The 25,649-nt window shown below is 41.7% G+C and overlaps 1 protein-coding gene across 1 annotated transcript in view; it reads left to right on the plus strand.

Moving 5' to 3' along the window:
* The first annotated feature begins 10,209 nt into the window (after window positions 1-10,209).
* The window catches only part of ASB5 (ankyrin repeat and SOCS box containing 5), a 49,208-nt gene continuing 33,768 nt past the window's right edge, over window positions 10,210-25,649 (plus strand). The window contains exon 1 of the mRNA XM_003415821.4: window positions 10,210-10,560. Coding sequence (XP_003415869.2) covers window positions 10,365-10,560 — 196 coding nt within the window. The 5' untranslated portion in view covers window positions 10,210-10,364. The remainder of the gene's footprint in view (window positions 10,561-25,649) is intronic.

Raw genomic sequence — 25,649 nt, forward strand, 5'->3', positions numbered from 1 at the left:
AAAGATTTGGGTGGGGACAGTAGGCTTCAACCAATGAAATACACAAGTGTTTAGCCAAACACTACTTATCAGTCAGCCATCTCACAAATGTTTCTGTAAACCACAGGGCGAAGGAGAGTAGGAGGACAGAGGGTAAACTAGACAGAATATTTCAGTACTAACCTACGAACAATAACCTGACAGAAATGCAGTGAGAAAAACCTGGTTTAGAATCTAGCACTTCCGCTTCAAGATGTATAATCTTGGGCCATTGACTCAGCTTCTTCAAGTCTCAGCTTCCTCGTCTGTTATACTGTCAGGGATAATAACACCTACTCCATAATTTCTTCAGAAGTATCCCAGGAAATATAAACATATCAGGACTTCAGTAAAAGTGACAGAAACTCCAATTCAAATTAGTTTAATTAATAAAAGCTATTACTTCATATTACTGCCAAATCCAGAAATGGTTAGCTTCAGGTACAGCACGATCCAGGTGCTCAAATGAAGGTGCCACGATACTGCCTTTCTTTGTACTCTCTTTGACTCTGCTTTTCTTTGCATTGGCTGAATAAGAAGGCAGGATATTTGCTTAGGGGCAATGACAGCTCCTAGCATCTACAGGCTTAGATCTTGTTCTCTTAGCATCCGCTACAGAGTAAGAGCTTCTTTCCCAAAACTACAGGGGAAGTCCTAGAAATACCTTATTGGCCCGGTTGAGTGAAGTGTCCTTCTCTGGAGCCGGGAGGTCAACTAGAGGGTCTGAGAATGGAGAAGGGTTATTTGCTATAGAAATGCTGAGTTTTCATAGCTAAAATATCTAAAACAGTGCTCAGCGTGTGGTATTTTACAAATATGTATTAATAGTGAAAATAGAGTTTATTTTTTACCATCAAATATGTAGAGCTACCAGCTTTCAGTCAAGACGTTCTGGACTGCACATTTGTGACTACAAAGAGCCTGTTCAAGGCAACCCCTAGTCAGGGCTGATCACAATGTGATGCTCCACGCGACTTAGCTCTTAGGACAAAGGATTTTCTGAGTTTTTAGAGAAGCTCTTTGATTTTCCCCCAGAGGGCCTGGATAAAATCTAAGTTGATGACAACTCCGTGGATAAATATCTTCCTTATTTTTATGGACAGTTGTAATCCTGGCAGAAACCACCCTCTTGTTCAGTTATACTGGAAGTATCGCTAGAGGGCCAAGGGCACGAGTTTACTCGCAGGAAGGAGTCAGAACAGAAGAGCTACCCTGGCAGTGTGCTGGGAGACCCGGGACTCTACACGCTTCCTCTCAGCGGGCGGCGGCGCAGGCGGCACAGCGGACGGCGGGGGGTGGGGGGGGCACAGCGCACCCGGTAGGCGGCGCAGCGCACCTGGCCGGTGGCACACCGCACCTGGCCGGCGGCACAGCGCACCTGGCCGGTGGCACGGCGCACCTGGCCGGCGGCACACCGCACCTGGCCGGCGGCACACCGCACCTGGCCGGCGGCACACCGCACCTGGCCGGCGGCACAGCGCACCTGGCCGGCGGCACACCGCACCTGGCCGGCGGCACGGCGCACCTGGCCGGCGGCACACCGCACCTGGCCGGCGGCACGGCGCAACCAGCAGGCGGCACGGCGCACCTGGCCGGCGGCACACCGCACCTGGCCGGCGGCACGGCGCAACCAGCAGGCGGCACACCGTACCGGGCGGGCCGCAGCGCCGGGAAGGCGGCGCAGTCCACCGGGGTGGGGGGGGGGGCGGCACAGCGCACCGGGGCAGGTGCCTTAGCAGCCGCAGAAGCAGCAGGGGCAGCCCGCCGTCCCAGCCTTGCGCTGGTGCTGCCACCCTCGCCACCTCTGCGCTTCCTCTTCACTAGCACCAAGGCTGAGCAGCTGACTCAAGAAGACTGCTGAATTCAAGGACACTTTCTCCCTTTTTTTTTTTTTTTCTCCTTATTCGATAAAGATACTGAGGGCACCGTCACAACAAAGGAACTTGGAACTGTCATGAGGTCACTGTGTCAGACTCCAGCAGAAGCTGAATTACAAGGTGTGATCAACGAAGTGGACGCTGATGGTAATGGCTCCATTGACTTGCCAGAAGTTTTGACTGTGCTGACTAGAAAAATGAAAGACACAGTAAAAAAGAAATCCGTGAGGCATTCGGCGTCTTTGACAAGGACAGTCATGGTTACATCAGTGTGGCAGAGCTACGACACGTCGTGACAGACAGGAGAAAAACTAACAGACGAAGTAGATGAAAGGACAGAGAAGCAAGTCAACTAGGAAGAATTCGTACCGATGGTGACTGCAAAATGAAGACCTACTTTAACTCCTCCCCCCCTTCACCCACAGAAGAATCAAATTGAATCCTTTACTTACTTCTCATCAAAAAAAAAAAAAATTCATTTCTTCATTCTGTTTCTGTATAGCAAAACTGAATGCCAAAAGTACCTTCTGTCCACACGCAAACAAATCCTGCCTGTATTGGTCGATGGCCGTGCCCCCAAAAGATCAAGCTATACCTCAGTTTTACAATATAAATGCTCGTACTATTCCTTAATGATAAGGAGGCACTTAGTGGGCTCCTCAGAGTTCCATTTGCTAAGGATTAATACACTGTTTAGGGTGGCCAATTTTTCATGCCTGCAGCTCGACGACTGAGCACAGTCAGGCATTTGTATTAAAAATGAAAGAACAAATTCAAAACCTGTTCAAATGGGTCCTAGTTCAATTTGTTAGTGTAAATTTTCATAGCTGGTTTACCGAAAACAAACGTACGTGAAATTGGTTTACCTCAGGATTATATGCAGAGAGATGGGTGAGGGATGACCTGGTGAGATGTAGCCCCACTGGTCGGACGGTCCTCTTGTACTCCCACCTGCTCGCTGGGACCCATGGCGATGGTGACACTCCCTGGTGGCATGCCTGCCTGTGTATGCTGGTTTAACATCTGCATTGTGCTAGAGTGACACGGGGGTCAGTCTGTCACCGTCCACACAAATTTTTAAAAAGAAACTTTTACCAAGGGAGCACCTTTGGACTCTGTTTTAAAAATCTTCCGAACCTGCCTTGGAGTTGGGAGGGTAGGCTGTGGCTGTGAACTTCACACAGCCATCCACATTGCTGTTCAAGAAACTACAATTTACATCCATTCCGAGTTGTAAATGCTGGTCTTTTTTTTTTCCCAATAAAAAACCATTAAAGAAAAAAAAAGGAAGAGCTCTCACCCAAACCTCCCCCAACCAAACCAAAACAAAACCAATTGTAACTGTGATCTCTCCGAGAGCTTAAACTTCATCAATAATTAAGGCCATTTTGTAGGTACCTCGAGTTCTGCTGTGAACATGTCAGCTGTTTCAGAAGCATTACATCATAATGTCCGAACCTGCACGTGGAGTTACAACACCGTGTGTGGGTTCACCTTGGCGAGGTATCTGTTTCCATGAATGCAGCTTTCGGGTACGTGAAATAGCTTATGATTCAGCAGCATCTATTGAATGGAGATAAGGCTAAATTCAGTCATTAACTCCCTTTAAGTATTTCAACTTTAAGTGTAAACATTTTTACTTTTATTTCAAATTCCTATGTATTCTAAACATCTAAGACCCTAGTGTATTTGAATCATATGAGGGCATTATTTGTCTTTATTTTTTCTCATGAAATTTTACTCACCAAAAAATGAGGGTTATATCTTCAATGGTGTTTTATAAAAGTATAACAGTGAGTCATTCCATTACCAGCAACAACTTGTGCAACTTTTTCCCTTTCATCTTCCAGCCTCCACTGGCCTTCAGGTTTATGTACAGATGAACGATTTCTCTCAGTTTCCATTCACTATATACAAGTCACCTTCGACAACCCTGTTTTGGAGCTGGGAAGATGCCTGTTGTACATTAGTGACCTTGCTGTTTGAATTATGTCCCTGTAGTTTTGTAGAATATTAGGAATGCAAAAGTCAGTGGACCCTTTAGATTTCTACAAGGGAACAAGGAATCGTATTTCTTTAAAAAAAAAAAAAGGAAATAGTAATTTCAATGGGGTCACTGTATTTCCTCTACATTAAAATATTTATGCTAAGCTTTATCAATTGGAAAGCACTAGAAACAAACCATTTTTATTATGTCCCACCGACAGTTTCAGTCTAATAGCTGGGATCAATATAGTAGCTACATCAAAACAGGTTAGTCCCATAATCTCTGGTAATGAGATTATCACTTTATGAAAATTTAAGGGTGAACCTGGTCACATTGGAAAGTGCAATCTCTTCCTCATTATATTGACCATCTGAGGGACATGAAACTAAGCTCCCAAACCTTGCTTATTTTGTGTGTACTTCATGTCACAGGGCCCCTCACATCACAACCAAAATGCCAATGCATCTGATGCCAGTGGGTAGCCTGTGGAAGATCTCTCCTCTAATGCCTGTGGTGGTGAGGAGCAGACGGCACCTGGAATGGTGACAACAGGAGGACACCAAGGAGCTTTCTTTCTCTGGAATTTGATTAAGGATCATTCCTGTAACACTGATGTCCTTCTTTCCACTCCAATTATTAAAATACTGAGTTGAGGGTCACCAGTGAACTCCTTCTGGCTGGACCCAATAACCTTTTTATATCCTCATCATTTTTATTCTTAGTCAGTCATTTGACATTATTTTTCACTCCCAAAGTTTGCAATGTACTAATTCTCTCAGCAACCCTATCCTTGTTCTCCTTTGGCCTTCTGTTTCGTCTCCGTGGTTTTATGGAAATGTCTCACCAACACTTGGCTTAGAATAGTCTGGACGCATCAGCCAGGTCATTCTTGTCCACTTACTGAGCACACACAAGGTTCCATCTCATTAAACCATCACAGCATGCCTGCCCTACTAGTTTAGGTACCTGATTAAATATGATCTTACACTGACCTCATTGTGTGTGTCTATGTGTGTGGCAATCTGACTGTGCGTCTCAGTCTCTGTTTGAATGAGTCATATTTGCTCAATCAGATTGTAAACTCTTAAAAATATAAAATATGAGTGACAACCTGAGCATGAATTTTAGAGTCAGAACTGTGTCTAAATAAAACCCGTTGCCATGGAGTCCATTCCAACTCATGGCAACCCTATAGGATAGAGCAGAACTGCCCCATAGGATTTCCAAGAAGCAGCTGGTAGGTTTGAACTGCCGACCTTTTCATTAGCAGCCATAGCTCTTAACCACTGCACCACCAGGGCTCCGTGTTCAAATAAAAAAAACATTGCCATTGAGTCGATTCCAACTCTTAGTGACCTTACAGGACAAGCAGAACTGCCCCATAGGGTTTCCAAGGAAGCAACTGGTGAATTTGGTTAGCAGCCAAGTTCTTAACCATTGAGCCACCAGGACTCCAGAGAGTAGCTCATAATTAACTTTGATAGGTCACTAAAGCTCTCTGAGTCCAAGTTTCCTCATCTTTAAAATGTAAATAATAATACCTACCTCCCTGAGTTGGAATAAAATAGTAAATGAGAAGAGTTATGTGAAGCATATGTTAGTACCTCAGTAAGTGATTTTTTCCCTATTTTTAAAAAATTGTGGTAAATATATATATAACAAAGCATTTGTCATTTCAACAGTCCTCACATGTACCATTCAGTGACACTGTTTATCATTTTGTTCAACCATCACCATTATCCATTTCCAAGTTTTCCATCGCCCTTCACAGAAGCTCAGGGTCCCCTAAGCAATGACTCTCCCTGCCGCCCTCCCTCTTCCCCACCCTTGGTAACCACGAATAAACTTGGCTGTCTACACAATTGCCTATTCTAGATAGCTCTCGTATTTGTCTTTTTGTCACGAACTTATCTAACTCAGCATAATGTTTCCAAGGTTCATCCATATTTTAGCATGTACCAGAACTTCATTGTATATACGCACAACATTTTGTTTATCCATTCATATGTTGGTAGGCATTTAGGTTGTTCCCATCTTCTGATTATCGTGAACAGTGCTGCAATAAACATTGGGGTCCAAGTGTTTGTTTGTGTTCCTGTTTTCAATTCCTCTGGGTATATACCTTGAAGTGAAATTGCTGAATCATATGGTAATTTAACTTTTTGAAGAACCTCCAGTTTTCTACAGTAGCTGTACCATTTTCCAATCCCACCAGCAATGCATGAGGGTTCCTATTTCTCCAGATCCTCGCCACCTTGCCAACACCTGTTGTTTCTGATTTTTTTTTTTTTTTTTTAATCATAGCCTCTTAGTGGGCATGGAGTGATAGCTCCTTGTGGTTTTGATTCGAGTTTACCTCATGACTCACGATGTCGAGCATCTCTTCAGGTGTTCATTGACCTTTGTGTTTTTTCTTTGGTAAAATGTGTAAGTCCTTTGCCCATTTTGTGATTGGATTGTTTGTTTTTTGTTGTTAAGTTGTTCTTTATATATTCTGGATATTAAACCCTCATCAGATATATTGTTATGGATTGAATTGTGCCCCCTCAAATATGTGTTGGAATCCAAACCCCTATGCCTATGGGTGTAATCCCATTTGGGAATAGGGTTTTCTTTGTTATGTTAATGGTCCATATTAGTATAGAGTGTCTTAAACCTAATCACTTCTGAGTTATAAAAAGAGCAAATAGACACAAAGATAGGCAAACACAGACAGGGAGAACATAGACCAATAGATACTAAGTGAAAATTGCCAAGGAACCAATGAATGTCAGGGCTACAGAAGCTGATACCAAGGTCTTTCCCCAGATCCTACAGAGAGAGAGCCTTCCCCTACACCAGGTGCCCTGAATTCAGACTTCTAGCTTCCTAAACTGTGAGAAGATAAATTGCTGTTCTTTAAAGCCACCCACTTGGGGTATTCCCGCTAAAGCAGCACTGAGAACCGAAGACATATAAGGGTTCCCCAAAATTTTCTTCCAATCTGTAGGTTGTCTCATCACACTTTGTTGATAAAGTCTTTTGATGAACAAAAACATTACTGAAAGAAATTAAAGTTGATCTAAGTAAATAGGACATCTGTGCTCGTGGATTGGAAGAATTAGTATTTTTAAGATGTTAATACTACTGAAAGTGATCTATAGAGTCAACACAATACCCAGCAAAATTCCAACAGCCTTCTTTGCAGAAATGAAGAAACCAATCCTCAAATTTATATGAAACTTCAAAGGGCCCCAAACAGGCAAAGCAATAGACAAAAGGGACCTAATCAAAATTAAACACTTTTGTTTGTCTTTCTTCTGTTTTTAACTTCTTTCACATAACCCATCATAGTAACACAGCATTGAGTTCAGTTACAATTACTGTATTTTGGTCTGATCACCCTGTACCTCTTCCTCTCAACGTGGTAAATTACTACTCAACATTTTATATTTTTAAAGAAAATGCCAATGCCAGGAAAATAGGTGCACAGTACTTTACATGTGTCTTTTAAATATTTTGGAGGGTTTATAATGTGAAAAAGGAGCCCTGGTTGCACAGTGGTTAAAGCACTTGGCTGCTAGCCCAGAGGTCAGAGGTTCGAAGCCACCAGCCACTCTACGGGAGAAAAGGTGTGGCAGTCTGCTGCCCTAAAGATTAAGAAGTCTTGGAAACCCTATTGGGCACCTCTACTCTGTTCTCTAAGGAAGTTAAGAGTTGGAATCAACTTGACGGCAGAGGGTTTGGTTTTTGGTGTAATGTGAAAAATGCAGCATCTAGTTTATAGTTGATGCAGTCATTCGCTTGGAGTTATTTTATTTAGCTTTAATTTTCATTTAGGGAGAAACAGAATTAGAGATGAAAATGATGAAAGTTGCTGGGGGAGAGTATACCAACCCAGAAAAAAGAGACAGGAATCAAGGAGCACATAAAAATAACACCTGACCTATCTTGATGTAAACTCCTACATATTTTTTCTACTAGTAAAACCACAGAGGTTTAAAGTTAAATGCTGAATGATGGTAGCCTTCATGAAATAAAAGTGTTCCTCAACCCAAAAGAATCCAGGTTCCTGCTGAGCTGACGTGGAGATCAGTATTTATAATAGCACTTACTGGTAGAGAGGAAGGAGTGAAACCTGAGATAGACACACTGACGTGGCGAAGGCTGGTTTTATTTCTCCACGGATGTGGAGGTGGCTATAGTGACTCAGGGCATTAGGACGGTCCAGCTGTCCACAGGCAGACTTCCAAGTGCAGTCACTCACCATCGTGCCAGAGGGGAGACTGCTGGGAGGGGAACCTCGGGCAAGTACTTAAATGATACGGTCTCACCTCTAGTGCAAGACAGGAACGTTTAGTTAGCACGTGTATTTTCAGTAATTAACTTGGAAGTTAATTTTCACTGATTGCTAAAGTATGCCTGAAATGCCACACTGGGTCTGATTTGAGGGCAGCTCCATCAAGTTTTTTTTTTGCCTCTGATAATGATAAAAAACCGAAAGCAAACACACTGTCACAGAGTCAGTTCCAACTCCCGGCGACCCCACGTATTACAGGGTAGAATTGCTCCATGGGGTTTTCTCGGCCGTAGTCTTTACGGAAGGAGATTGCCAGGAGGCTCTTCTGTGGTGCTGCCAGGTGGGTTCGCACTGACAGCCTTTAGGTTAGTAGTTGATCGAAAACCATTTGCCCCACCCAGGGGACCTGATAGATACCAAGGGCTATTTTCAGAAAGAGCTTGGTAATTTCTTTCTAATATATTGACGTAATTTATTTTTCTGGGAGCCACTCCGTCAATGGGGAAGGTAGAAGCCTGCTTTAGTTGACATACTGATTTTACAACAATATCTCACTCGTCTCAGGAATGTTTCATGGTAATCAGTCCAGGGAATAATGTACACAGCAAAAAATGCATACCCTGAGGCAGATAACCATACTGTGCTTTCAGATATGACCAGTCACTGATACGATTCTTTATTCCAAGAAGAGCCATTTTGATTTTCTTATGAGATACTTTAGTTCTTAAACATATCTTTATTTTTTGTTATTTTGAAAACTTTTTCAGAAGAATTGGGAAGCAGTATAACAACTAACAAGGAGCCCTTGAGGCACAGCGGTTAAAGCGCTCGGTTGCGACCCGACAGGTCAGAGGTTTGACCCACCAGCTGCTGTGCGGGGGTCGGGGGGGGATGTGGCAGTTTACTTATGTAAAGATCATAGCCTGGGGGACCCTGTGGGACAGTTCTACCCTATTCCGTGGGGGTCACTATGAGTTGGAATTGACTTGATGGCAAAGGGTTTGTTTTTCTTTCCTTCCTTTTTTTTTTTTTTTTTAAATAACACTTAACTGCCCCAAACCCAGTCATCAGGTAAACATATAGATACGCTCCCCGTGTGATGTGCGATTTCATGTTTTGGCTTAAGTGCTCTAATGTCGCTGTTCTACAATATTTTTCTTACTAATTTACTCTATTTGCCTTTTATAATCTAGCTAACCAAAGCTCACCGATATAGGCAGTTGCGTTTTATTCATGAAATAAATCAGATTGGGGTTAACAAAGATGATAGGCCTAAAAAGTATATTGTTTTGTTTGGTTTTGGACAGTCTGGATGGAACACTTGGGTTGACTTAATAATTCTTTGTCATATGCTGCTTCCTCTAGGAAGCCTTTTCCGACTCTTCCCCACCAGGATGAAGTTCTTCCTCTTTGTGCTCCCTTGCCACCCTGTCCTTATCTGTATTATATTTGCCTGATTCCTTGTCCATTTCCTTCTCTTGACTGTGAAATCCCTGTGACAGGGACTATTAAATTATCTTGGCATCCCCAGCATCTTGAAAAGATAGCTGACATGTAATAAGTGCTTAAAAAGTGCTAACTGGCTGAATAAACTGCCTAAAATTGTTACTTTATGATTTTCCAGTCTACCCACGTGTAGACAAAATAATTTGTTTTGGACAACAGTGAAAGCCGCATAATTGGCTAATTTCATGAGTAGTCATTAAGATCATCAAGCCCGTTGACTATTTAGTCATCTAGCTCATGGCCCACAGATAGTACCATTTTAAAGACATGAGCGGACTGATTTAATTTTATCTCAATGTTATGAATATCATTGGCATTAACAACAGGAACCCCATGTACAAAATTTTCAAATTATTCTTGATAATTAAATACCCAAAAGCGAAATACTTTCAATATAAATTTCAATATCCAGATTTTGAAATCCAGAGCAAAGAGGTGGGGTGTCATTTTATATTGAGAATGGAAAGTTGAGTCTTGTGAATGGGCCACGTGATACAATTGCTCCCATGGAATATTGTCAGACCAATAGGCGTTTGCAAAGAACTTTTGCGGACTGTATAAATATTTTGAGCTGCAGGCATCATTACCAGCTGATACTTGCTTCCCTCAGGACAGCTGTTCAGGAGCACCCGGACGGTAGCCAGGCACATTTGAGACTTGGATCTGACTGAAGACAGCCACAGATTCCTGTGCAGCAATGTCGGTGTTAGAAGAAAACCGGCCATTTGCTCAACAGCTATCCAATGTCTACTTCACCATACTTTCACTTTTCTGTTTTAAACTTTTTGTGAAAATCAGTCTTGCCATCCTTAGCCATTTCTACATTGTGAAAGGCAACCGCAAGGAAGCGGCCAGGATAGCAGCTGAGTTTTATGGAGTAACCCAAGGACAAGGTATGTTTGTGATAATGCTCTCTTGTTTCACGTTGAATTTAACTCCCATTTGATCCAGAGTTCACGAAAACGTAGCATCTTTTCTTTATGGATTGCTTCAGAGTGGATAATTTGTAATCTCCTCCTTGCAGAAATTATTTGTCAGCTCACTTCATGGATTCATGAAAAAGAAAATGACTTTGCTGGGTAAATGTTTGGGTTGATAAAATAAAGATCAAGGTGTTATTGCAAAAGAGGTTAATGGAAACACACTACTAAATACATATTTTTCTATAAATAAGCATTAAAAACTTTGGACATTTCATTGAATGTCAAGCTGTAGTTTTAGACGTTAATAACTGATAGCAGTTCAATTATTCTTTAACATCTACGTGATTTTTTAATTTAAGGATTATTGAATGATCATTATTTTATTTAATGATTATTAAAAATAGAATTTGAAGATTTTACTTGTTTTTATTTTACTAAGATTAACCATTTGATTGTAAAATAAACCTTGATATGTCAAAAATTAAGATTTATGATGTTTTCTTGATATAATTGTTATTCAGTTGGTCAAAAACTGATTTTAAGAGGATGGGAACATGAATCAACAAACTCTACAAGTGGGCAGTCAGTTTCATTCATGTTTTGTAGAAAAAATTGGCATGTCAGATCAGACGAGAAACAATCATTTTAACCACAGACTGTAAAGATTACAAAACCATTTATGTTGTATTAGACCAATAATCTGTGCCATAGAAATGATTCATATGATGGACTTCAAGAACGTTTTACTTCTTACTGTCTTTTGATTAACTTCTGGTTTAAAAATTAGCAGGCATGGGCACACATTTTGGAGCCCCAAATACTTTGAAAGTAACTTAAATTTTTAAGAATCAAAATTCAAGATCACACAATTAGAAAATATAGATTAAAAAAGTAGAAAGGATGCTTTCTTAAAATCTATTTTTTAAATATTTTTTTCAGTTTCTGGCATAATTCATTTTAAATTCAAGGTTACTTTGGAGGTATATGGAGCGTTGAGTGAAAGTGAAAATCTCTCTTGATGTGTGAGGTAGATGATGAGTATATTCTTCCTAAGGAAAATTGTTTGTACGCAAAGTGAGGAATTTATTTACTCACTCAAGGTGAGGGAAATCTAAACGTCAGTGTGGAAGTCTCCCAGCAAGGGTGAGAGCTAGAGGGACAGGCGATGTGGGACTCTCCCAGCGAGGGTGAGAGCTAGAGGGACAGGCGGTGTGGAAGTCTCCCAGCAAGTGTGAGAGCTAGAGGGACAGGCCGTGTGGGACTCTCCCAGCGAGGGTGAGAGCTAGAGGGACAGGCGATGTGGGACTCTCCCAGTGAGGGTGAGAGCTAGAGGAACAGGCGGTGTGGAAGTCTCCCAGCAAGTGTGAGAGCTAGAGGGACAGGCCGTGTGGGACTCTCCCAGCGAGGGTGAGAGCTAGAGGGACAGGCGGTGTGGGACTCTCCCAGCGAGGGTGAGAGCTAGAGGAACAGGCGGTGTGGGGCTCTCCCAGCGAGGGTGAGAGCTAGAGGAACAGGCGGTGTGGAAGTCTCCCAGCGAGGGTGAGAGCTAGAGGGACAGGCGGTGTGGGACTCTCCCAGCGAGGGTGAGAGCTAGAGGGACAGGCGGTGTGGAAGTCTCCCAGCGAGGGTGAGAGCTAGAGGAACAGGCGGTGTGGGACTCTCCCAGTGAGGGTGAGAGCTAGAGGAACAGGCGGTGAGGGACTCTCCCAGTGAGGGTGAGAGCTAGAGGGACAGGCGGTGTGGGACTCTCCCAGTGAGGGTGAGAGCTAGAGGGACAGGCGGTGTGGGACTCTCCCAGTGAGGGTGAGAGCTAGAGGGACAGGCGGTGTGGGACTCTCCCAGTGAGGGTGAGAGCTAGAGGGACAGGCGGTGTGGGACTCTCCCAGTGAGGGTGAGAGCTAGAGGGACAGGCGGTGTGGAACTCTCCCAGCGAGGATGAGAGCTAGAGGGACAGGCGGTGTGGGACTCTCCCATTGAAGGTGAGAGCTAGAGGGACAGGCGGTGTGGGACTCTCCCAGTGAGGGTGAGAGCTAGAGGGACTAAAAAAAAAAAAAAAGAGGGACAGGCGGTGTTTAATTCTTCACCCACTTGCTCTGCTTAGGAACAGGTACAGCTGTATTTAAATGTGGCATACCGTTGTTGTTGTTGCTCTTGCTCGTTGCCTTAGAGTTGGCAGTGTCATGTGACAGCCTTGTGTGTCACAGAACGAAACACTGAAACGTTGTGCCATCCTATGCCATCCCCACAACTGTTGGAATGTTTGAGCCCACTGTCGCAGCCACTGTGTCAATCCATCTCATGGAAGGTTTCCCTCATGTTCACTGACCCTCTGCTTTACCAAAAATGGTGTCCTTTTCTGGAGGTTGGTCTTTTCTGATGATATTCCACTAAGTGATCCAGTTGAAAATAAAAAATTCGGTTGGTAAATGGAATGTTTTGTTTATAAAAGAGCAAACATAGGGATGTTAGATTTTTAAAACAAAAGCTGTATTTCTAGATATAAAACCCAACAGGTTATATGATAATAGATGATAAAACTTACTCTCCTGAGCAGCTTTGGCTCGTTACCGCTCAGGCAAATCTTGTCTACGTATTATGAGAACTGCCTTACATAAAAATGTAAAATGTTGGCTAAAAAGAAGGAAACACTTTCTGCAGATTAACGGAGGTTTTAGGGGATGTTACTGAAGTTCCTTTTTGTACCCGTTTACAAATAGAAAGAAATACCTGTCCTCCCTTTAAACTGATCCTGGTGTGCTTCTGCTGGGAAGCCACAGGAATATGGGAAATGGTCTCCACTTTCCCATCTGCTCTTAGCATTCTGTCTCAAGCTGTATTAGAACTCTAGGATTTGATCTCAATAAAAGAAAAAAGAAATCAACACTCACTATTAGAAAACATTTTTACATTTTTCCTGGGAATATAAAATGGGAACATATTTTAAACTTGATCTTGTGTTGTTTTCACTGTTAGATCAATTTAACAAAATTTTCCTTCCAGTATCTTGAATTAATCTATACATTAAACAATATATTATTATATTTTTTATTTAGTGTAAACATAATCAGTATTCAATTTTATTATCATTAGGAAAAAGTCGTGTACCTTGAAAATTCTTTCTTGATCTCCTACCTATAAGAATTAATTTTTCCTTGACCTGGAAATTATTACTTTCTCCTTTTTAACATAGCTTTTTCTTTCTTTTCTTTTTGTCCCCTGTAATTAAACTGGAGCCCTGGTGGAACAGTAGTTAAGAGCTCGACTGCTAACCAAAAGGTTGGCAGTTCGAATCCACCAGTCTCTCCTTGGAAACTCTAAGGGGCAGTTCAATTCTGTCCTATGGGGTTGTTATGAGTCGGAATCAACTCAGTGGCAGTGGGTGGTATATAATTAAACTATTTTTTATTTTGTTTGTATCTGTATAATTAATTAATCAGACTTTATTATCTTTGTTGAACCCAGCAATTTCTTCCTTCCTAGGGAAGATTATCACCTCTATGCCTCTTTGAATTAGGTTTCTCATTCCTGCTTTCAAATCTTAGCCACATTATTTCCCCCAACATTTCTGATGTGGAGTTGCCAAATTCCATGAAACATGAGATGATGGGTATATTTTCATATCTTTCATAATCACAGACGACACTGTTGACAGTATTCTGGATGTCCTCCCCCTGGGCAGTAGTATTTTGGTATGGAATAAGGGAAACTATTAGTCTTGCTAGATACTCTAACCTTCTGTTAGACAAATTGGAGTGAATTGTTTAAGCACTTTCCAGTCAGGCTTGAGACCAGGTACAATTACACAACAAGAATACTGAAAAACTAAACAGTAGCTAACTGTGTAAGGTGATTTCTTTCTTGATCCCTTTGCTATTCCAACAAACGTTTCAAATTTACCTTTCCATCTTTTGTACTGAAGACCTTTATCAACTGCACCACCATATTGAAGGGACCTACACTTTTTTTATGCTTTTCTATATAACGACTTTTTATATAGTTCTTGTTGTTGAATGTTCTGGTTGCAGTATTTACCAGAGGTCGAGTCTATTTTTGGAGTTCCTGGGTAATGCAGATGGTTAACGCTGGTTAATGCACTTGGCTGCGAACCAAAAGCTTAGTAGTTCAATTCTACCCAGAGGTGTCTTGGAAGAAAGGCCGGTTGATCTACTTTGAAAAAAATCAGCCACTAGAAACCCTATGGAGCACAGTTCTACTTTGACATACGTGGGGTCACCATGAGTCAGGATCCACTTGATGGCAACTGGTTAATGTACTTTTAAAACCAGCAATATACTTGGAGGCTGACAGTGAGGCTAAGAGGAGTTGAAAGGTGTTTTCAACTGTAATATTAAACAGTGCAGAGAGAAAACGAGAATGCAGGGGAGTACACTGTTGCAAGGACTAGAAGCCATGAGCTCCTAATACCCAAGGACTCTTCAAAAGACAGCTTCTCTCTTCTGTTAAGAGCAATACCTTCGTGTTCTGTCTTAAACTCTGAAGAAAGTCCAGCAGTTTTACCTGTAAGTAGACAGAGCCAACTCTAAAAGCACGTTTTTTGAGTACCCTGATATGAAGACATTGAAGACACGGTCTGCACAAAGGTGAACTATCTTGTTCCCACCCTTAAGTAATTTATATTTTAATTGAAGAGATAAGATAGACACATGTAATAACTTTCCAGATGTATTAAGTACCAAACGAGTCTAGAGAATGAAAGAGTCAGCTCTGGATTTGGACTTGCAGAGAGATCTTCATGGAGGAAGTAGATCCTAAGTGGACCCCAGGAATGAGCAGAGGGGTGCACACAGGATACTGGGAGATAATATATTTGGCTGGAGTGGAGGGTTCGTGTAAGGAAAAATGGCAATAAATTGGGCCCATGTGTAAAAGGATTTCAGTGGGAGGCTAAGCGATTTGGACTTAATTTCGAAGGCAATAGGAGTCACTAAGAGATTTTGGTACGAATGAAGGTGGGAAAATGAAAGAAGACGTGTAAATCTGTAATTTAAAGTATTTTGATACCATGGTAATCTTTGGAGTTGGATAATAAGACAGGCTTGAGATAGTAGACCAGTTAGGACCCTGCTATAAGGAGACGAAGACCTAGACTACTTTAGTAGTGGTGTGGATAGAAAAGAAAGAACAAAAAATACAAAGGAGAAGAAAGGATAAATCTAGTGATGCCATTAAGCAACAGTGGCAGAAGTAGAAAGTGTTACTTTAGGGTATTTGAGTAGGTCTCAGATTTAGATACTAACTTATCTGAAAGAAAACATGTGCCAATCAGAAGAGGGATTTATTAGCCACTGAGGCCAAGTCTGCATTTACCAACCAAGACCACCCCCAGGAGCTGGACCCTTAGCTTCGTGGTAGCTCTGGTGGGTCATCCATCTGTCTCTGGTGGGAAAAGTCAGGGAACAGTGGAACCAGAATTTGAATTCTAGTCTTGCATTAGATTTATTTGATGATCTACTTGGCTCCACTTTTTGATCACCATGTAACATTTGATTCTGATTTGGCTCCCCATCTAGATGTGCCCACAGAAAAAGGGTAGCTGGCTCACCTCAAAATTCTCGTAGTCTTTATGAGATTTATGGTTTTCATTGTAAATTAATATATTTGCACCTTGATATCAATCTTCAGTGCTATGTGTGCTTGAGTTGTAAGTCAAGCTCCGAGAGGTGAATCGCCAATAGGGGGGACCCTGGTGGCGTACTGGTTAAGTGCTACGGCTGCTAACCAAGGGACAGCAGTTCAAATCCTCCAGGCGCTCCTTGGAAACTCTATGGGGCAGTTCTACTCCGTCCTATAGGGTCACTATGAGTTGGAATCCTTGGAAACTCTATGGGGCAGTTCTACTCCGTCCTATAGGGTCACTATGAGTCGAAATCGACTCAATGAAAAAAAAAATGGCAGTAGGTTTTTGGGTTTGGTTTTATTGATAGGTCAGATGTTTGAAACTGCAAGGCTGTGGACAAAGTTTTGGGCTGAGGGAACTCCATCAAGGTAACATGTCTCTCTGGGCCCTGGGTGGTGCAAACAGTTAATGCGCTCAGCTGCTAAGTGAAAGGTTTGAGGTTCGAGTGCACCCAGAGGTCGTTCAGAACAAAGGCCTGGTGATCTACTTCTGAAAAATCAGCCAGTGAAACCCTACGAAGCACAGTTCTCTTCTGACACACTTGGGGTCGCCATGAGTCGGAATCCACTTGAGGGCAACTGGTGACGTGTCTGTGAGGCTGTTTGAGAAGCCTTGTGGTGACACCGCAGCCTTCTCGGAGACTTCTCTCATGTCTGAGGCTCATGTAGAGCACCTGACGGAATACCTGTGCTGTGATCTCGTGAATTTGGCTTCGGACTTGTCCTTAGGCATGAGATTATTTTTTCGTCCAATCGATTGTTAATCTTTTGAAATAGGGTACAGTGTAAATGGTACCACGACAAGTCAACTGACAGAAGTACACTTCATTTTGAAGAACAGTGTAACCGGGGGGAAAAGGAGCTGGAGTTGGATGTGATGGGAGAGGGGATCTTACAGCTTTTTCTTCTCCGTCAGTAAAGTCCATCCCAGGTTAAAAACCAACTTCAGGAATTTAACTTTATATTTATAATGGATACAGCGGTGGCAGCAGTCCTATTCATTATGCCAGTTTCTGAGGAGCGAGTCGTTTCATGTGGTTTTTGGTGTTGTTGTGCTTATTGTGAGGAGCCCTAGTGGCACAGTGGTTAAAGCACCCAGCTGCTACTGAAAGGTTGGTGGTTCTAACCCACCAGCTGCTCTGTGAGAGAAAGATGTGGCGGTCTGTTTCCCTAAAGATTACAGCCTTGGAAACCCTGTGGGGCAGTTCTACTCTGTCCTGTGGGGTCTCTAGGAGTTGGAATCCACTCAACAGCAGTGGGTTGGTTTTGGGTGCTCATCGTGCATGACTTTCATTATATTAGGAACATTTCTCAGAACCTCAGCAATGAAAAGTTTCAGGAAGCAAATCTGTAGGATGGCTTCTTTGATGCTATTCATTACATAAAGATATAAAAATACCCTCAAAATGTGAGAGTTTTTGGACACATTTACTATACTTAGGTGGAACAACTCTGCATGAGAATAACTTTAAATCAATAGAACTGCTGTTCTATAAAAAAGCCATGACATTTTAATCAAAAGTACCACCAATTTTTTAAAAAAGAGGATTTAATTTTGTCTAAATTCTCTGTTTTTCTTTAGTACTGGAGCACTTTTTTGGAAGAGGCCATTATAATACTGTAAATTAAAACAGAATCTGAGGACAAAGTTTCATGTTCAGAAATTGCTTTGTCAAATTTTAATGACCTATTTTCTCTTCCTAGATGTGGGGAAATACCTGGGTTTTTAGAATTAAAGAAATTGAAATAGCTGGTGATGGCTTAGAAGGGAAATCTCTTTTCCTAGGCATTTTTTTCTCACACCTTTTTGTCCTTTTGTTGCTTTCTTTAGTCATTCAATTATTTGTCCTTTTGTTACTTACACCATTTATTGTGTGTATTCTATGAGAAAGGCACTGTGCACATTAGGGATACAGACATATAAGCAAGACCCAGTCCCTTTTATTCTTTAATTGGCTTTATTATACAGAAATTTTAAAGGGTTGACTATATCAATGACACCTATCAAAATACACAAAATTTATTTTGAAAAATGTCTCACCAAAGTGCTTGTCATTTTTCAAGAAGCTTAGTTGAAAAGCAATGGGCAGGCTTGTTCCTTTACTAAAAATAAATTCTCATAACCACAAAACATTGAGCCCTTAGGTAAAGATTTAGCTAGGCCACATATGAGGTAGAAATAACAAGTGGAGAAGTGAAGAAGTTAGTAGAGCGTAAAAGCGGAGAATTGGGAAATTTCTGTGCATCCTGAACAAAGACACATGCACGATTTGGGAAGAGAGTGTGTGTGTTGGGAGTACAGCTTTTCTTTAACTGACTTTTCCCAAGCAGAGCTATGCTTGTCTTTGTGCTCCCTCCTCTGTGCTCCCAGCAACCCCGTTGCCGTCGCGTCGATTCCGACTCACAGCAGCCCTATAGGACGGAGAAGAACTGCCCCATAGAGTTTCCAAGGAGCACCTGGTAGATTTGAACTGCTGACCCTTTGGTTAGCAGCTGTAGTACTTAACCACTATGCCACCAGGGTTTCCTGTACTCCCATAGCACCTTGTTTAACCCTGTGAAATAGCCCTGATTGTTTTTAAATTAAATCACTTGATTAGCCCTCTGTCTCTACCATTAGACTGAAAACTAGGTTTCGACCTTCTGCTTTCCTGTTTACTGTCTCTCTTAGTGAATGATAAATTATTAAAATAAGCTATTTTTCTCATTCATCGATGTAAGTGATATAGTTTACATTTAATTCACTTCAGTAAATACCTGGATGCCTACTCCCTCTCTGGCACAGTAGTACGTGCTACGGGTGTGTTAAACCAGTCCAGTCACTGTGGAGGAGTTAATTCTGATTCACGGTGACCCCACGTGTGTCACAGTAGAGCTGTGCTCCATAGGATTTTTAGTGCCTGATTTTTTGGAAGAGATTGCCAGGCCCTTCTTCTGCGGTACTTCTGGTTGGACTCAAACCTCCAACTTTTTGGTTAGCAGCTGAACATGTTAACCATTTGCACCATGCAGGGACTCCACAGGTACATATACTACATATATATGTATATATAGAGAGAGAGCACCTGCCCTGGTGGTGCAGTGGTTAGCAAAAACCAAACAGTAAACAACTAGAAAATCATAATAAGGTGTTAAACTGAAAACAATCAAGCCTGCAACTAATGGTCTCTCTGGGAGTCATGTCCCTGGGAAGTGTCAATGGTTTGCACCTGACTACTAACCTAAAGGTTGGTGGTTCGAACCCACCCAGCAGCATCATGGAAGAAAGCCCTAGTGATCTGCTTCCATAAAGATTACAGCCAAGAAAACCCTATGGAGCACTGTTCTGCTCTGTAATACATGGGGTCACCATGAGTCAGAACTGACTCAACAGCAATGAGTTTGGTGTTTTATTGGTTTTTTTTTTTTTTTTTTTTTTTTATGAAGTAAGGAACGGAAGAGATTGAGGTTGGAGGGACATGAAATAGGCCTTCAAAGGCAGAACATTTTTGGTTCAATAGATAGAAATGGAGACTCTACCGGCCTGAAGAAAAAGAGAAGCATTTAGAAGGTGGCACTAAATCTTGTGAGCAGTGAGCAGTTACAGGCCTGGTTCGTCCGGTGCTAAGGATGAAGCATAAATGTAACATAAGGATACATAGCTGGGCAGTTGGTGCCAAAAGGAAAAATAATCACACATCTTATAAAGTCATATATGCAAAAATACATCGCTCTAGTAAGAGCTTTCTCTTGCCTTTACTGGATTCAGTATATGAAAAAGAGTTATTAGCTAAAGACAGAAATAATTACCAGCATAAGTATTTTACAAAATCCTTGGTGTCACCATTTAATCTATGAGTACTGTGTATTTCATGAACTGTACCTCTGAGAAGACAGGCGACTTCCTAAAAATGAACTCAGCAGAGCACATTCTCAGAGTGGATCCATGACAGTTCCATGTGTCCCTGCAACAATTTTAGCGCATCAAGTTTATTTTCTACACGGGGAAAGCCAGAGGAAAAAATGGCCCCAGTGACAGACAATCCATCTTACTGAGAGCAGGTGAAGTATTTGGAACGCCTCTTCCTCTGAAGCCACCCTTCAATAGTTTAATAGTGTTTTGGTTTTTGTTTTTTAAGAGAGTTTGCTTACAGTCTATGTAGAACTGTTGGCATTTCCTCTTTCCAGCTGCATAGGGAACAATTCATTCATTCTTTCCAGCCTCTCCTCAGCGATGCCACAAAACAGACCACTGGCTCTTAGACTGGAAATGCAGAAAGAATAGCAGACCGCAGAGGGAGAGGCTTACAGAGTCTGATGATTGTCAAATCGTTAATGCTGAAGGGAGCTTTCACGCGGTCCGTGATTAAACAAGTTCGCTCTGTGAAATTTAGGCTAACTGCGAACATGTATTATTAGACCGTGACTATTTTTCTTAATCCTAGAATTCTCCATTGACTACCCTGCGAGAGTATTTTAAAAATCTGTCCTTTAAGTTGACTTAGCAATTTTCTAGGAGATCCTCAGGGGCATGAGAGGACAAGGTTCCCATGGGCCCCCATCCCCTCTTTAGACAGAGAAGTTTTACTTTCATGAATCTTCATAGGTTGGGCTTTAAGGGAATTTTTTCTTTAAAGAAAGGAATAAAATTAAATTTAGAAACTAAACCGTCCCAGTCTGTTTAAAATATTATTTAAGTTACGGGCGTCTTTGCAGAACCCAACCACTACATAAGCTCAGTTACAGCTGAATTTACAGCTGAATATCTTTTCGACATTTTTTCCTAGGGAAAAAATGTTAGAATGGTCAACATTTTGGGCAAGTCAGTAATGTGCATAACTATGTGAAATGGCGTGAAGGCACTCTTTTTCCATCAGGGCAGCTAAAATTTCCATGTCATCATTAACTACGAGTAAAATAGAAACATTCAGAAATACATAACACTCTTTCCAGAAGGCTTATAGTCTTAAACAATGGGCAGAGCACAAACAAACTGAAATTTAATACCAAAATGCCATTCATGTTACTAAATAGAAGCACAGGCTTATCTGAACTGTTAGGCGTGCAGCTTGATTTAACGAAAGTGATCAAATCTGAGCCTTTGTTGAAAATCTGCTCTTCACTGTCATAACCCTGCGGGGTCCCTTGTTAGTTGATTGAATCAAGTGAGGCTGCCAAAGTGCTAAAGAAAGCCATCCTTCTTCTAAAAAGATCGCAGAAAACTACAATAGCAGTTGAACAATGGCCATTTAGGTAATGGTGACTTTGTGAACGATCAAAGCTGTAAGACAATTAATGCTGTTGGTAGAAAGAGCTGAGGGGCTCGAGCTTCCTTCCTGCAGTATTAAGACTAGGTGTGAAGCTGAATCTCTATCAAGCAAAGACAAGGCTTGACTACTGAAAGCTGGACAGGAATCTGATGGACAAGGACTTTTCGCCAAAATGATACTAACCTGTGCGAGGAGCACTGTCTTCTGGTGACTTCATGAGCAGAAGAGGACCATTTCTGAGAAGCACAGTTGTACAGAATGACCCCGGAAATTTTCAGAAGGCATTTCAGGCTAGCTACTGGATTGAAATGTGTCCCCCAGAAATGTGTGTTGTGAGTCCTAACCCCAGTACTTGTGTTTATAATCCCGTTTTGGGGAATGGGTTTCCTTTTTTATGTTAATGAGGCAGTATTAGTGTAGTGTGTGTCTTAAACCAATCTCCTTTGAGATATAAGAGAGCAGATGAAGCAAGCAAGCCAGCATAGATGGGGAAAAATAGACATCAGACTGCATGAAGATCGCCAAGGAAGCAAGGAAGAAGCTGAAGAGAGAGTAAACAGAGAAGAGATGCTTCCCCCAGAGCCGGCACCCTGAATTTGGACTTCTAGCTTCCAAAACTGGAGCCCTGGTGGTGCAGTGGTTAAGCACTTGGCTGCCAACTGGGAGGTCAGTGGTTCAAACCCACCACCTACTCTACAGGGGAAAGATGTGGCAGTCTGCTCCCGTACAGATTACAGCCTTGGAAATCCTATGGGGCAGTCCTATTCTGTCCTGTAGGGTCACTATGAGTTGTAATCAATTCGATGGCTCCAACAACTACAACAAGAAAAAGCTGTGAGAAAATGAATTTCTGTTTGTTAAAATCACCCACGTGTGGTATTTCTGTTATAGCTGTACTAGACAACTAGGAGACTAACCTAGTCTTTAGTAGACTCTAACGGAATAATCCACGACCTGCCTGTCAGTTTGTTATACTGTGGCGGTTTGTGTGTTGCTATGATGCCGGAAGCAATGCCGCCACTATTTCAAATACCAGCAGGGTCACCCATGGTGAGGATGGACAGGTTTCAGCGGAGCTTGCAGACTAAGACAGACTAGGAAGAAAGGCCTGGTCATCTACTTTTTTTGAAAATTAGCCAATGAAAACCTCATGGATGACAACAGAATATTGTTCAGTATAGTGCTGAAGGGGAAACCCCCAGGGTTGGAAGGCATTATACAGTGGCCACAGCAATAGACCAAAATACCACGATCACCCAAATGGCACGGGATCAGGCAATGTTTCAGAACGTTCTACAAAAGGTCACCATGAGTCGGAGCTGACTGGGAGGCAACTAGCAACAACAAAGGAATAACGTCAATGATAAAATGTTGGCTTTTTGCCCCCTGAGGTGGAAGAAATCCAGTTCTATGTAGTAATATCCAAATTCTAACATTCTGAAAGAAACGTTATTTTTTCAAAATAGCTAAATCCTAGGTGCTTTTCAATTGGCATTTTTTGAGATACTCAAACTATGTTTACAACTCAAAAAAATATAAAATATATATCACAGAAAGTGTGCACACTGGTGCTTTGTGAGCTGAGTGTAAAACAGACTATACACATAACTTAATTTTTGTCACACCATGTAAACTTGTTACTTAAAGAAATCCCTTTAGAAATGCATTTTATAAATATAAATTTTTTGTATACTGCATTTCCTTAAATTGGGGCACATCTCTACCTTGCTTTTACTATAAATATTATATGGCAGATATCATGGGAGGAGGGAACAGAGGCTTAAAAATGTAGAGGGATTTGCTCCAGGCTGTTGATTTGGTTAGATCAAAGCCAACATGTGAGCCCTGGTCTTCTGACATTACTGGTTCCGACCATTTGTACAATTTTGTTTCTTTGATTTATACAGCGAAATAAGCAATGCCTTTTATCCGGAGCTCATCTCTGTATCAGGTATCAGGCTATCTTTCAGGGTCTTTGTGACAGTCCTAGCAAGACATAGGATGACTTAATACTTTCTGTGTTGCTTTCTCCCCTCCCGCGTGATACCCTAAACAAAGTCAACACTGAATATACTATCAAGATGGCATCGTTACTTGTTTGTAAGCCTCACGAAGACAGGGACTCACCCAACCTCACAGCCTAGCACATGGCTGGTAATGCATTTTCAAGGAAGGAAGGAAGCGATAAAAGAAGAAGGAAAAGCCAGAGGGTTCAAATTTAAATAACTAAATGGATTTTACTGCCATCTTTAACACAGGGGTATGTCTATTCTAAATGTGCCTGGCCTGATATTGTGGACCCATATACACTTAAATGTTAGTGGGTAAGTGGGTCTGGGAGTTCATTCTCAAAGAACAAATCTATAGGTAATATCCTCTACTCCTTCTTCTTTTTAATCTTATTGTTCCTTTTCCCTGGTTCATTTTTAACCTCGTAAAATTGGCATTAGTTCCCCTACCCCCAATAAAACAAACCAAAACAAAATCCTTTACATGTTTCTTTTTAACTAGAATCAGTTAATGGCTGTTTAACGTAGTCAAGTATCTTCTTCATGTAATATTAACCCGAAGCTTGCTTACCTTTTGGTGAAGAAAATTACCCGTTCACCTTTAATTTCTCATTTTAAGTAAATATATTTTTATTCTTAATACTTTAAACATCCGAGCCAATCTTCCAATATTCTTAAATGTTTTTTCTTTGTTCATTTAAAATCGAATGCTCAACATGGTACTTCCATGTGTATACACAAAAACACCACTGCCGTGGAGTCAATTCTGACTCATAGTGACCTGTGTGTACAGCAAATAGAAAACACCGCAAACACTGTATGTCGCAGTTAATATAACAGACAGGAGATTGCTGTCTTGTTCTCTAAAGCTGATCAGAAAATTGTCAAGTGCTACTAGGTGTTGCAAGAAAGGATACGGCTTACGCAAAACACAGACTCACTCTCTTAAAAGCAACGCGAATCCCTTGTTTCTCAAATTTCCTGGAATCAGATTTAATAGGTGTGGTTGATGTGCCTCTTTTGACAATACCTCTAGACTTTAGTTCTTTGCCCTTTAAACCATTCTGTACGTAACTCAGGTGCCCCAGATTCTTTAGTATGTATTGCAGTAAAAAAAAACAGATAGTAATTTAAGAAATCTTGCTCTTGCCTGTGCACCTACCTAGACAGCTAGTGAGTTACAATGGGAGGAATGATCAGTCCCCAGCGTTAGGAACTCTCTTCTATGATCAAGGTATCAAAAGAAGGAGAAAGAGCCGCAGCTGCCACGGTGTGGGCCAGACCTCCTCTTTGGACACAGCTGGACAAGGGCAGCAAGCCTGCAGGACACCCGGAGCTGGTCAGCCAAAGTAGATGTGACATCGCCTTGGCTCCCAGAGTTAGAGTTGAGTCCAGCACACTTGGAGCTCCTGAATTCCTACCCTTTCTGCTTTCAAGATGGACTTCGGCAAAAATGTCCAACATGGTGGAGACAAACCTCGGTCAATCCCTCTCTTTAATTTTCACAAAAATTATCAACATAAAATGCCCCAGCTGCTGCCAAGCACCTCAGCCTTCCATGGGCACATAGTTACATAGTTAGTGGTGATAACTACAGAGAGGAGACAGATTATGTGTAAAACTGTTCTTACATTAAATCCTTGTCCACGGTGCGAATCAGATTTTCTTCCCAGCAGCTGTTGTCCTCAGACTTGGGAACAGAGGTTGCTGATTTCATTCCCTGGATGGGTTTGTTACCCTTTTAAATTTCAAGCTGACACTTGGCAGAGATAGAACAGTGTGTGAACAAAGTTGGTAAGGAGAAGGGAAGGAAGAAAAAGGTGTTAGGTTTTATGATGATAGTAAACACACAGTTCTTACTTATTCGCCCAGGGCTGTTCTGAACACATACCACATAAACTCATTTAATCCTCACCAGAACTGTATGATGTAGGCACTATGGATTATTAGATCTGTTTTTGCCTTATTTTATATTCACTCCTTTAGATTTGTTGGCTGGTAACCCACTGAGTGCTTTGGGTGACCTGCCCTCTGTAAGCCTCGGTTCTTCTGCAAAATGAAAGAGACAAGATCAGTGGTTTTTCAACTGTTGTATTGACACTGTCTTTTGTGATTATCTAGAAGCTCAATTTGTAAAGCTGGTAGAATGGAAGCTACACTGTTT

Source organism: Loxodonta africana, chromosome 21, assembly GCF_030014295.1.
Source record: "Loxodonta africana isolate mLoxAfr1 chromosome 21, mLoxAfr1.hap2, whole genome shotgun sequence".
Taxonomy (NCBI): domain Eukaryota; kingdom Metazoa; phylum Chordata; class Mammalia; order Proboscidea; family Elephantidae; genus Loxodonta; species Loxodonta africana.